Source organism: Sebastes fasciatus, chromosome 4 (genome assembly GCF_043250625.1).
Source record: "Sebastes fasciatus isolate fSebFas1 chromosome 4, fSebFas1.pri, whole genome shotgun sequence".
NCBI classification, from domain to species: Eukaryota; Metazoa; Chordata; class Actinopteri; order Perciformes; family Sebastidae; genus Sebastes; species Sebastes fasciatus.
The window spans coordinates 22,050,109-22,063,655 of record NC_133798.1 but is presented as its reverse complement, the minus strand read 5'-3'; the positions used below and the strand labels follow the sequence as shown (position 1 = coordinate 22,063,655).

Genomic DNA, 13,547 nt, shown 5'->3' with positions numbered 1-13,547 from the left:
TGAGACATCCAAAAACTTTTAATACTTTTCTACATATCTTTTCTTTATGCTATCAAAGGTGTTTTATTTCCTATTAGTGTAAAAATGTGGGAAAAATTAGTTGTCTGTTTTGGAGAAAATATTAAAGTGCAAAATGTTGCAAACATCGTTCTGGCACGGGTGATTGTTTGATGATGGACACAATGGCTACCTTCCAAATCACATACTTTTAGTACATACTGCAGCTTACAAAGTACGCACTGTTGCATGCGGTATGCACACAATTGGGACATACTACCTCATCATAACATTGCGCCTTGAACTTTGACCCTCTTGCTCATATATATGCTGCACAGAGGATTGTGGATCAGAAAAAGCCAGAAAAACATGCTGGCTTGCACACTGCAAAATGCGACCAGATGTAGAAGAACATACTGTATTTGACATACTATGTATTGGGACATACAAAAACATTTTCTGGCATACTAAATAATATGTTAGTTTGGGTATTGGAACGCACAGAAAGTCTTTGTTGTGGCAGCAGCTATTTTCAGTCAAAAAACTTTTCGCCTCAATCTGGAAATCACTGGAAATACTGTTTTCACCTAAACAGCAATTTTGAAAATGTAAAATGTGCAAGTAAACATTCTGCCACAGGATGGGGACAAAGACACTCATTCTGACTTAAGTTTCATGTTTTAGGTTATATTCCAGAGGCAGTGTTTACAAAATGAACTGCTCATATTTAACCGACTTGTCATGTTTTATCAGTTACACCATCACACCTACACTGATGTGGTGGAAAAAAAGAAACATTCAATGCATCATTTTTTTGACAAAATTATCCAGTTTCATTAACTGTGGGGTGACAGGTTAGAATAGTTTTGACTCTGCAATAGACTCAATCACACCACAAGACTGTAGTTGTCCTTAGTTGTCTTTTAGCTATGATATTCAAGAAATCCAATGAAAAAACAATACTCAAAATAGCCCCAAAGTAAACAAATGAGTGTTTTATGGAGAAAAAACATTTAAACAGTATGATATAAAACGGATTCATTACAAACACTAATTTAAGACGGTGAGATTAATGTTTTAAACAATTTAATCTGCAGAAGTCCAAGACAATTACAATATAAAATTAAAATAATATGATTTGAGGTGAAAGTCTTAAAGGTTCACAGTGATTTAAATGCTATGACATCTCAGCCTGGGTGACCTCTTGAGCAGTTTAATTACATTAATGCCTGTCCAGCTTCACTTACACACAATAAAACACCAACCACAACCAATAAAAAAAAAAAATCACTCTTTGCTATAATGACGTACACAACTGGCACTGTTACTGTAAACCTATATATACACATGTGGCTGGCACGGTTTGATGTCTTCATGTCATCTGCTGGTTTCTTTTTTCTTACTGGCAAAATAAAAAATAGAAAAACTATCCACTAGTCACTAACTTCACTCAAAATTACATTACAAACCAGAAAAGTGGATAATAATGACAGTAAATACCCAACTTGCTTACAAAAGTTTAAAAAAATAACCTGCAGGCTGTAGCATTTCTTTCACATAACCACAGTCTAATTTGTGTATAAACCATAAAAACTTAATAGATGTGTCAAAAGATAAGTGCTTTAAAAAAAAAAAAAACGTGTACAGGATGTTGCACATCGGCTATGTCAGTTCCTAAAAATGCACCCTGTAGCTCTCAAGTGACAAAGAATGTTAAGCTGACCTAATTACAAAAAAATATCCAGTCCAACTTCATTCCTGAAGAAGGCCGGTCACGTATGTTGTTGTTGACAGTAGAGGGACACTGGAATTGAACGGTGTCGGGAAATTAGTCATCAATTTTGAGCCAGCCTTTTTTATAGTCTATAAGTAGCTCTAGGTAGTACTTCCACTCTGGCTCGCTGTCATACCTGACCTCAAATATAGTCTTCAGAGGGTTGGCGTGGGCCTCGTGGATACGCAACACTTCCCCTCTGTACCACACTTCTGATTTGTCATCTTCCTCATACAGATGGCGAATCCTCTTTCCCACCAGGTCCGGGTAGAACCTCATGGCCCTCCGAGCCGTCTGTACGGCCGAACGCAGCACCCATCGCCTCCTGTGTTCGGCGCTGTGGCAGGCCGACAAGTAGGGGCAGTATTTGATCTTTAAGAGTGATCTGTGTTTTCTTTTAGAAGAGCTGCTGAGGGGTCTTAAGGCGTGAGAGAAGCCTCCTGTTCTCTGCCACCTGTGGGTTACTTTGGGCGTCCTCCTGTGGAGGTCCTTCTCGCCGCTCGCTCCTCCCTCCCCATCATCAGTCTGTGAGACGGAAGGGTCGGCAAATGTCCCCGAGTCTGGGATCGCTTGGTAGCGTGCCTTTTTTCTGTTTAGACCTTCGCTAAACATCCTCCTCAGTTTGAGAATCACACCTGAGCAATTCTTGGATCTTTCCGGAGTCGTGGCTCTAACGGGCGGCAGACTGGAGTGTTCCTCAGTTTCTGTGTCACTGGGAGATGGAGAAAGCTTGTCAAAGGTTAAAGGACACATCCATGAATTCTCAGAAGTTATACTTTGTGGAACAAGTGAAGAATCCTGCTCTGAAACCATACAGTCACTTCCTCTATTCTCAGTCCCGTCAGACTGATGGCCACTACAGGTTTCCTCACTAATTGCATCAAGCAGACCTCCACTTACATACGTCTTCTCTGTGTCATCCACCTCTTCCTCTTCTGACAAACTGTTGTCCAGAAATGTACGCCTCGAACTGGTCTTTACTCTGCTTTTTGTTCTATTCCTGCTCAAATCAGATTGTTTTTCCTCGTCCTTCGGATGTGTCTGTGGTTGCGACTCTGAGGGTGAGGCTTGTGAGGCAATGATGTCTGAAAATACAGGACTCCCGCAGCTGATAGTCTCCTCCTCACAACCTTCATCTTTTTCTCTGTCAGCAGCATCCTCCATATCTAATCCTGCAACACAGGGAGGATAGCGATTAGGAGAGGTCAAAATCAGTACAAAAAATATATAAAAAATGAGGTTGTTGACAAAATGGGAGGGTAAGAGTTAAAGAGTTTATAGAATTAATTTAGTGATCAGGGAAACATTGTGGACGTTCATGATTTGCGACTCAGAAAAAAAAAAAATTAAATACATCAAGGTAACACTTTATAATAATCATTAATTAAACTTAATTAATAGTTATTTTACTGTTAACAATGAAATGATGATAATGTTTACTAGGGCTGTGAAAATTAACGCACTAACCTACCATTATAATGCCACTAATTTCTTTAACACATTAACGTAATCGATCTTCCAGAGGTTGTAGCGGGCTCCGTTTTAAAGCTAGAGAGAAGATACTGGTATCATATGAAACTAGAAAAGGAATCCATTGGTACCAACCATGTCATACTAGCTTGTCGTGAAGGATTTTTCAAAGGGGTCCCTTGACCTCTGACCTCAAGATATGTGAATGAGAATGGGTTCTCTGGGTACCCACGAGTCTCCCCTTTACAGACATGCCCACTTTATGATAATCTCATGCAGTTTGAGGCAAGTCATAGTCAAGTCAGCACACTGACACACTGACAGCTGTTGTTGCCTGTTGGGCTGCAGTTTGCCACGTTATGATTTGAGCATATTTTTTAATGCTAAATGCAGTACCTGTGAGGGTTTCTGGACAATATCTGTCAATGTGTTGTTAATTGATTTACAATAATAAATATATACAAACATTTGCATAAAGCAAGCATATTTGCCCACTCCCATGTTGATAAGAGTATTAAATACTTGACAAATCTCCCTTTAAGGTACATTTTGAACAGATAAAAAATGTGCGATTAATCGTGATTACGTTTTTTAATCGATTGACAGCCCTAATGTTATCTAATTATTACTGATGGTATAATTTATGTTATTTTATCATTAGTTTGTGTAATATGATATAGTTTATAAATGATATATTGCATTGCATGCTATTTATTAACAGTTTATTGTTGCACACAACATTTGATATACTATACTATTAAGTAGTTAATGATAACCAAATGATTTGTAAACCTTTACGAGATTGTTTGTAAAACATTTAAACATTTAACGTTTCTAGATGCTTTATAAAGTATTTATTAATTATTAATTATTTATTGTAACTTTTAATAGCCATCCAAATAATGTTTATAGATGTTTTACAGACAATTTCTTTTAGGTTTACAAATAATATCTTAATCATTAACAGACACTTATATATATTTATATATAGTATATAAAATGTTATGTTTGCAACAATAAACTGTTGGAATAACAAATTATAGCATTACTAATAATTAGTAAACATTAATTATCATTTCATTGTTTGTTAACAGTAAAAAAACAAACAATACTTTACCATTTATAGATGGTTATTATAAAGTGTTAAATCAAATAATCTGTTTCGCAACAGATGATACCTAAAAAGCAAGCTAGCAACCACAAAGTTCAACACAGGTGGATAAATCAATGCGCCCACAGCCCTTATTCATCACACAAGAACTATGAGAACCTAGTCTATAAATAACAGCAGACCTGGTGATTGGACAGCATGATCCTCCACCATGAAACACCCTTTGAGCAGACACAGAATAGAAGGCTGTGGGAGTAACCACCAAGGCTGAGAAAAAAGTCAGCTGCTACAAGGGGCGCTATCAGTCAGGGATAAAACAGCAGTGAGGTAATAGTGAGACAAAGGAAATGTTCATGTACCAAAGTCAAGTGCTCCCGAACCATGTGAACGGTTAATACGGCCTGCAGTGAACGGGAACTCGATCGAGCTCAATTCAGTTCGCAAATGCGTGTGCCAAACAAAATAGATGTTGAAGGAAACAAAGTAAAAAGGTTATTAAAAGGACAAGTATATTTTTGTTATTAACAAATCCCATGAAAACACTAATGAATTGGTGTGTAACCAAAGCCTGAAGTAGCTTATTCCTCTCTGCTATAGACCTCGTTTGTTGTCCAAAACCTAGAAATGAGCCACACCACTGTGCCGGGTGACATATATTCGTTATGATGAACATGGGCGCTGTATATTTATTTTGAGTCAACACCACATACACCATACTAGAGACAAAAATGCTCACCAAATACGCAACTGAAAATAGTCCCAACAATTGCACTATGTATTCCTGTTTGAGTAGCGTTTGTAAAAGCTACTGTGTTTAGGGAAAGTACCCTTTTTTTTTTTTTTTTTAAATGAAACTATATTTCTGAACCATTTTTTCTTTCAGTAGCAACCGATGAACTTGGTTTGGGGCTTTTCATGGGATTTGTTAACAATAAAAATAATAAAATAAAGAATATGACCAGCACAGATGCAGGTTTTTGAGGGAACTTGTCAGTTAAAAAGATGATGATCACAATCTGCTCAAAACGTTCCACAGTTAATCTCCCCGTGTGTGTAGCAGAGTTTCACTTCCTCCCTCCGGTAGATGTGATACGATAGCCTTCCTCACAATCTTAAAAGGTCCACCAATGCTATCTAACAAAATCATGAAGGAGTGTTTCATTTTTTCCACCAAGAGCCCAGCTCAGCACCCACCACAACAAGTATAATGCAATCATGCAACTTCTTGTGATTAGTTAGTTAGCAGAAAGATCTCCTGACTCTGATCAGGGGAAAAAAGGCAAAGAGTAGTGAGATTGAGGGACAACATAAAAATCAAATATACCTGGACTCTCTTTTGGACATCAGGTGAGGTTGATTCTGTAAAAAATAAATGGATTTTATATTGAATATTTATTGTGATTTGTTCTTTACAAAAGGGCCAATAATGCAGAAAAATATGACTACTAAAAGACTGTTTGAGGGAAAACCATGATACAGTTAATAATCAAGATATGTTTCATAATAACGAACCAGTAAGTCACGCCATCTACCAGGAAGCACTGTTGCTTTGGCATGTTGTAAATATCACATGGTCAAATTATCAAACTAGAGTTATAATCTGTCCAAGTATTTGTACACGGAACCAAAATGTTGCTGAACTTCTGAACTTTATCTGAAACGGCATCATATGAATTATGTCACATAAATAGCAGCAAGATGACTGATGACTTTTTACAAGCCGAGTCATACTTCTCATGACTGAGGTGAAATGTTACGTTTTTATAGCTGCCTGAGCAATAAACTGTATTTAATTGACGAAATGTATTGCAATCTTAGTGCTGAAGAAGTGCTGTGTAATACTTTAAAAAAAAAGGCATCCAGTTAATGTATGAGTGTGTATGCATGCCCCTAAAATAAATGTCCATTATTCAGTCATTTCCTGTCTCCTTCATGAACATTTGTACTTCAGTGTTGGTCAGATAAGTAGTTGTGTCCATCATTTCCTCCTGAAGGGTAATTAACAACTGTTGCTTTCTGCAACACCTCTAATCTGTCTGGCTTGACGATACCAAAAAGAGACAAAAAAAAACACCCCAGAGTGCCATTCATCTGGAAAACTGATGGACTAAAGAGTCTGTAACCGACATTACATCACTGCAATACCCGTTTCCTTCCTTTTTTTTAAACTGGAAAAATAGTCTAGCACGCACTCACCCAGATGTTTGCAGACACAGGCGTGATACAGAAGGTTGACCACGTCAGCGTAGATGTCGGGCAGGTGTTTGAGGGACATTAGTCTCCTGAGCCTGGACGAGCAGGCTCGCTTATGGAACTGGATGAGGAGCTTTTCTTCGGAGAGCGTGGTGGGCCGCAGCGCCACCCGGTGCTCCTGCAGGACCTGGTCGATGAAGCCGCCTTGGACCGTCGGAAACAGCAGCTCCTTCACCACCAGCATGGGGAGGAACACCGCACTCGTCCGCATGACGTGTGGAAAAGGACAACGCTCCTGGGCGGTGTACTCTCTCAACCTCTCCAGGACCTTATCGAGCTCTGACTTCATCTCCTCATTATTGAGCCACGCCTCTCTGGCTTTTACCCCCAACAAACAGGACACTTTCGGGACTTTGGTTGAAGGAGAAGCTGGATCAGTCAGTTCCAACTGAGACAACCAGGTTCTGAGCTCCTGCTCTGGAGAGGCCGACACTAAGTCGGACACTAGCTTGCAGAGGGACTGGTGCAACTCAAAGAAGTGCTTGCGGACTGGCATTTCGACCTCTGGTTTTGGTATAGATTCAGTTATTTGCTGTGCCGGCGGCTTCTCAGGGCAAAGATGCGTCGGATCACGGAGAATTATATTGTAGAGCTTCAGACACTCGAGAGGAATGTTTTTGAAATTGAGTTTAATCTCTGGTGGTTGAGGTGGAGTAATGGGTTTGGGTAGCAGGGTGACCAAATGTTCGGGCAGTGTGCATGTACCACCCCGAGAAGATGAGTTCATCTGTGCAGTCATCTCACTAGGTTTGGACTCCTGTGCAGTCTCATTTGCATCTGCTAATGAGGGTTTTCTTTCTGCTAATGAGGGTTTTCTTTCTGCTAATGAGGGTTTAGTTTCTGCTAATGAGGGTTTGCTTTCGATCTCATCGGGTTCACATTTCTTTATCACCAACATGGGCTCACTGTTGACTGAAGCAGTCTCTTCAGGCTCTTTTTTGATTGTAACGTTGCTGCGGCCCCTCTGACTAACAGGAGTCTCTGCAGAGTCGTCTGTGTCTGATGGATCTACTTTTTCCACTTTAATATTTTTGGGTTCAAAGATTTCTACAACAGGCCTGTCTGTTGGAGTATCTGCACGTCTTTTTTTGGAAACCAGACAGACGGCAAACTGCTGTTCATCTTGTTCTGGCCTTTTCACTTTGATGTCAGGTTTGGTTTTGACTTCACGGTGCTCAGATGACAGGACAGTTCTCTGAGGTACACTGCCTGGAAATAACACTCCAGAGACCTGCAAGTATGCTTGGTAAGGTGCCAGACTGAAGACGTTGTCAATTACTGGCATAGGAGGCGAGTCAGTTTTATTTCCTACTTCGACACTCTCCATTCCCGCCCTTGGGCGTTTCTTAATGACTTCCACTTCACATAAATCCCTATCCTCTTCTTTTATTTTGATGGGTGAAGATGAGTGAGAAATACTTCTCTTCAGGCACCCTCTAAGAACCGTAGTATGGCCTGAACTGGACACGGGGCCATTGTGGTTATTTCCGGGTGCAACAGTGGGGGAATAAATAATTTTTCGGATATTCGCGCTATTAGGTGCAGCTGCGTGGACCCGACCTGAACTGTGATGGGGTGACCGGGGCAGCCATGCCGCTGGGGAAACGGGAAGGCTTTTTGGCTGTTTTGGGCACGTAACCTGGTCTTCACGGGAGGAATAGTCCAGGATTCTCTCCATGTTCAAGCCAGTGGGTGGAAAGACAGGTCGTTCTATGTGTAGTCCGCTGAGTGGGGGAAAAAATCTGTTAATTTGTATGCTGGATGGTGAGACACCAGGTTGGCTTACACGTCTGGTAGGACTGGTTTGGTCCGCACGTAGTAACGGGGAGTTAGTGTGTGATTTGTCAACATGCAGACTGCCGTTGGGTTTGTCCTTATGTGGGTTGGCTGCAGAGGCCGTGGGGTGCTCCATGTGTTGGCTGGATGGAGAAACATTTATCCGATTAGAGTGCAAGCTTTGTTGCCTTTTTAGGGGGGCTCTGATTTGACTTGCATTTAAATGAAATCTGGGAACTACGTAACATGGATAGTCATAACCCCGCATCAAGGCATGATTCGGCAGCGTTTCAGTGCCAGGCAAAGGCAAAGGAATTTCCCCATGAATCGACTGAGGCACTATGTAATGCTCCCGGGGGTTTGAGATTGTGTGTTTGACAATAACAGGCACATCTCCCCTCTGCTTACACTGAGTCCGGTTTTCCACCTCCACATTTGCCTGGGAGTAGTAAAACATCGGGTGCTGTGTTAGATGACCATATTTGGACATGGGAGAATGTTCCTGATAAACCTCTGAGGTCATATGCTCATATGTGGGATGGGAGGGGTATAAACTAGGGTAGCCTCTGGGGGAAGTTTGTAAACGCTGGCTTTGTTCACTTGGAGAGCTAAACAGTGTGCGAGTCGGGGTGCAGGGGTAGCTGCTGTAGTTTGGGTCAATCATAGCGGGAAAAGTCCTTGCTCTACCTGGGCTGTATGCCTCCACAGTCATCCTCTTTAGTGGCTCAACACTGGGCTCAAACTGTAAACCTCTCAGTGCGTCTTGTGCTTTCCTCTGGATGGCCGCTCTTTCAGCGTAGTGAGCATCAGTTTGCATCCAATCGTGCTCATATACAGTGTTCGGCATCCCTGGAGAACCACGTTCCACGCTGTATCGTTGTCCTATCACACAACCCAGCTCATTACAGCAGGGGTTATGCACGTAAACTGGCTTAGGAATCGCTAAGTAAACAGAGTTTTCAGATGGGGGAGATGGATTCTCACCTCCAGCTTTTTGTTTTCTAACTGATGCAGGAGCTGTAGGACTGCCGATCCCAGGACTTTTAGTGTATAACGTAAAGCCCTGTTTTACCGGGGCGTGATGCCGAGTGGAAGAATGGCCTTCCTCTGAGGAACTGCTGTCTTGCCTGTAAATGATGCGGTTTTGTCCCTCCATGCCAGAGAGGTGACTCACAGGACTTCTGCCATCCAGCAGAGAGGTCTTTGAGTTGCTCCACGGAGGAGTGAATCCTGCCCCGTCCTTTCCTCTGGGATCATAAGGGAAGTAGGCGCCGCCGTAATGCAGCATCTGCTTACCCAGGAGACCGGACATGTTTTGTGGTTTTGACAGTCCTGTGGATGCTATGGTCCCGTCCAATAATGGCATCTTGCTTCGAAACACTGGGTCGACGACGGTGTGCATCGACTGGCTGCTCATCATGTAGTAACTTTGTTATGATGGTGCAGTGATATAGCTCCAGACCTGAGAATATAAAAAGAAAAAAAACATTTATAAATGCAAATTTGGTTCAAAGGATCCATCTTTTTCAATTAGCTTGAATAAAGTCCCACATCGGACATCAAATAGGAGAACTGAAACACAACACACATCATCAGGCATCATTAGTTAACAACCAGCTTGAGGTATTTCATCAACCTCGGCTAATCTTGTGGCTTATCACATGTCACATATACTCTTATCAGGCGATGCACATGGGTGGAAGTGAAATGCAACAAGCAGGAAAGACATAGAAATGTGTGAGGATGATAAATAGCTTAACGTTTGCATGCAAGGAATATTAGTAAAATCAATTTCCTAGAGATATAATAAACAAACCATCAGCATTACCGGTTATGGTGGCGATAGAATATTCATGTGTGATTGAAACTAGTCTTCACTTCAAGGCCACGTCTGCAAATATGAGAATTACGACGGGACTGAATTACCGTGATACTGTATTTGAGTCATATTTGATGTTTTATGGTGTTACTACGGCTCATTTCAGATGTGTCATCACCGTCACATCGAGGAGCTTCTGTATCGCTTAGAACTTATCACCTGATTTTGACACACACTTCTCATCTTGTGTCAATGTCCTGAGAACCAACTCTACAGCGGACTGTGTGTTTCTATTCTGCATTTTATTACCACAATACAACAGTTCCTTTTTCTTACACTTCTCCCGTTTACCCGCATATAACTGTTATTTTCATTTTCAGTTAATCTGCTGGTTATTTTAACAACTGTCAGAAAATAGTAAAATAATAATAATAGCTTTCCAGTACACAAGGCGATGTCTTCAAATGTCTTGTTTTGTCCAACCAACTATCCAAAGCCCACAAATATTAAGTTATATGACAAGACAACAGCAAATCCTCACATTTGAGCAGCTGATCTGAACTAATCATTCCTGCTCTGCTTTAATGGGATGTTATAAAATATTCTACAATACTACAGTATATGTCTACAACAATTAATATTACTCAGTGCCTTCAAGAGGGTATTTTTTAATCTTCTTAGACAGATATTTGCCCGTCATAAGTGTATCAAGACTTATGGAAATACATAAAGGACACACATTAAGGTCTAAGTAGCATTAGACACACAGCATGTTTTTAGAAATGTCAGAAAGTACAATTGTCTCACAGTGACATCTTTAAATAGCTTTAGTCAAGATATTCAGTTTATCATCACATAAAGAGAAAGAAAAGCAGCAAATCCTCACAGAGCATAAATAAATATCATTTAATATACTTAATATCTGAACACCTTATGTCAACTAAGGATGCACCGATACCGATATCGGGGCCGATACAGATTTAAATAGCTGGATCGGATATCAGTGACAATGGGGCCGATCTATTCAATTATATTCTATGTTTATATACTATATACATTATATACTGGAATTTTAATTCCTGTTTAAGGTTTGACCAATTTGTTGCTGCACTAAAAATGTTTACACCTGAATTGTAATTCATGTTAATTTTGTAGATTTTTTACCAAATTGCTGGTGTATGATTCATTATTTGAATAATAAATACAAATTCAGTAAATGTATATCTATGCATTTGTTACATTTTGTTTTACAAAGGTAAGAAAGCAATGTTTAAGTCAAGTCTGCTGTTCCCTTACTCATAAAAGAATGATCCCAGTCACTTCCACACAGTGAGGCATACAGCTTATTAATTAAACACTGGTATCGGATCCGTTCTCACTATCGGCCGACACCCAAAGCCCAGTTATCGCTATCGGGACTGAAAAAGTTGTATCGGTGCATCCCTAAGGGCAATTTCAACATCAGTGAAAACAGCTTTATTACCCCTATAATCAAAGGCCAAATATTTATGTATGCTCAACTCTTGAATCTGGCTTTTCCAACAGGCACTTGAAGGCGGCATAAATGCAACAGCTTGTGCAAAACACAATCTGCCTGGCACTGTCAGTTTGGCGTAGGAGGAGAAGGCAAGATGACCTCATCACGTGATGAACTCATAACTCTGCCACACAAACATCTGCATGAACCGGTGAGGCTGCAGTACAGGAGGCACTTCAAAGGGAACACCACCCAAATTAAGAATTCAAATTAGTTATTTCAATGAGCGAGGAAAGTTCAATCAATATTTGTGAACATGAGCTCCTCCATCTCAAAGTCAGAAACCAGAGATACAAGTGTCAAACCTGTGATGTCGTAGGGTTCATAGACAATAGACAATGAATAAGAGACTGATTTTTTGGACCCACAGAATGTTTGTTTCCTCTTTTTTATACCTAAATGAGCTTTATTCTATTGTAGAGTTGTCAGTTGTGAAACAGAAAATGTTTTAGTTTGAGTTTTACCACTCTATATTTTGGATTTGGGAGAGTTCTTCATGTTTACTAATATTTGTGGACTGTCTTAGACCATAAGAATAACATGTATGAATTTTGAAAATGGCCGTAGTTCCCCTTTAAGGTTGTTGTTTTGTTTCCAACTCGTATTATTTGTTCTCCTACTTGTGAACAATCATTTCCAATGTACCCCCTAAAACTAACAGATCATAGTGCAAAACATCCCTGGCTGCTGTCTTTTGACAGGCAGCCAAATTCAGAGCATAACATCTGCCAATATATGTTGAAACAGCTTCATCAGATCGAGTGGAAAAACAAAAAAAGAAATGACAGTAATATCTGTGACATATCTGTAGGCGGTTATGAGGGTGGAGTGAAATAAACAGCCCACACAGGCCTCATTAAGACCCAATCCAGGCTCACACACAGGAGTGGAAGAAGTGTTAAGATCTTTTACTTAAGTAAAAGTACCAATAGAACAATGTAGAAGTACTCCAATACAAGTAAAAGTTCTGCATTCAAATCCTACTTAGGTAAAAGTACAGAAGTATTATTATCTAGATGTAGTTAAAGTATCAAAAAGTAAAAGTACTCATTCCAAAGTAGAACAGTTCATCCAGCGGTTCCCACCCAGGAGGCTGGGCTCCCTCCTAAGGGTCACAGGATAAATCTGAGGGGTCTTGAGATTTTTTTATGAGGTAGAGAAGAAAAAAAGTTCTACATCCCAAATTTGTTTTGTAATATAATTTGTAATTTTTGCTTTTTTGGGAAATATTGGATCATTTAACCTTTTTGAACCTCAAACAGTAATTTAAATTAAAACATATGATAAGTTTAGAGACGGGAAATGTCTCTTCGGTGGAACTGCTTACAAAACAAACAAAAAAAGGATACCACTAATTTATTCTTTAACAGTTTATTGTATTTTATAAGCTGAAAAGTAATTAACTAAACTTGTTAGAAAATGTAGTGGAGTTGAAGTATGATGTAGCAGAAAATGGAAATATTCAAGTAAAGTAAAAGTACCCCAATGTTGTACTATATATATATATTTGGTATAATTTGGCAAAAATGTCATAATAACCTTTCAGCATGTTGTAATTCAAGTGTTCTGAGAGAAAACTAGACTTCTGCACCTCCTCATGGCTCTGTTTTCAGGCTTTAAATAATCTAGCCCGTCAAACGGTCAAACTAGGCAGCGCTGATCAAATATTAATCAATATTCTGTTACTGTAATGCCTATTTCTCTGCTCAAATGTTGAAAAGTTTGCTCCAGCTGGTGGGCGGTGCTTGATATTTCCTCAACAGATCTCAACATAGCTGCCGGGTTACAAACTTTCTCATATCACAGCTAA

At 40.0% G+C, this 13,547-nt stretch overlaps 1 protein-coding gene across 2 annotated transcripts in view; it reads right to left on the bottom strand.

Annotated features, from left to right (window-relative positions):
- Window positions 1–976: 976 nt before the first annotated feature.
- The window catches only part of c4h15orf39 (chromosome 4 C15orf39 homolog), a 14,682-nt gene continuing 2,111 nt past the window's right edge, over window positions 977–13,547 (bottom strand). Inside the window, exons 2-4 of one of the 2 annotated variants that reach the window (XM_074632828.1) lie at window positions 6,549–9,843; window positions 2,672–2,943; window positions 2,343–2,483 (exon numbers count right to left, since the gene is read on the bottom strand). In XM_074632828.1, the coding sequence (XP_074488929.1) occupies window positions 2,481–2,483; window positions 2,672–2,943; window positions 6,549–9,801 (3,528 nt within the window). In that variant the 5' untranslated portion in view covers window positions 9,802–9,843 and the 3' untranslated portion in view covers window positions 2,343–2,480. Of the gene's footprint in view, window positions 2,944–6,548; window positions 9,844–13,547 lie in introns of both variants that reach the window. The other variant, XM_074632827.1, reaches the window with a different exon arrangement.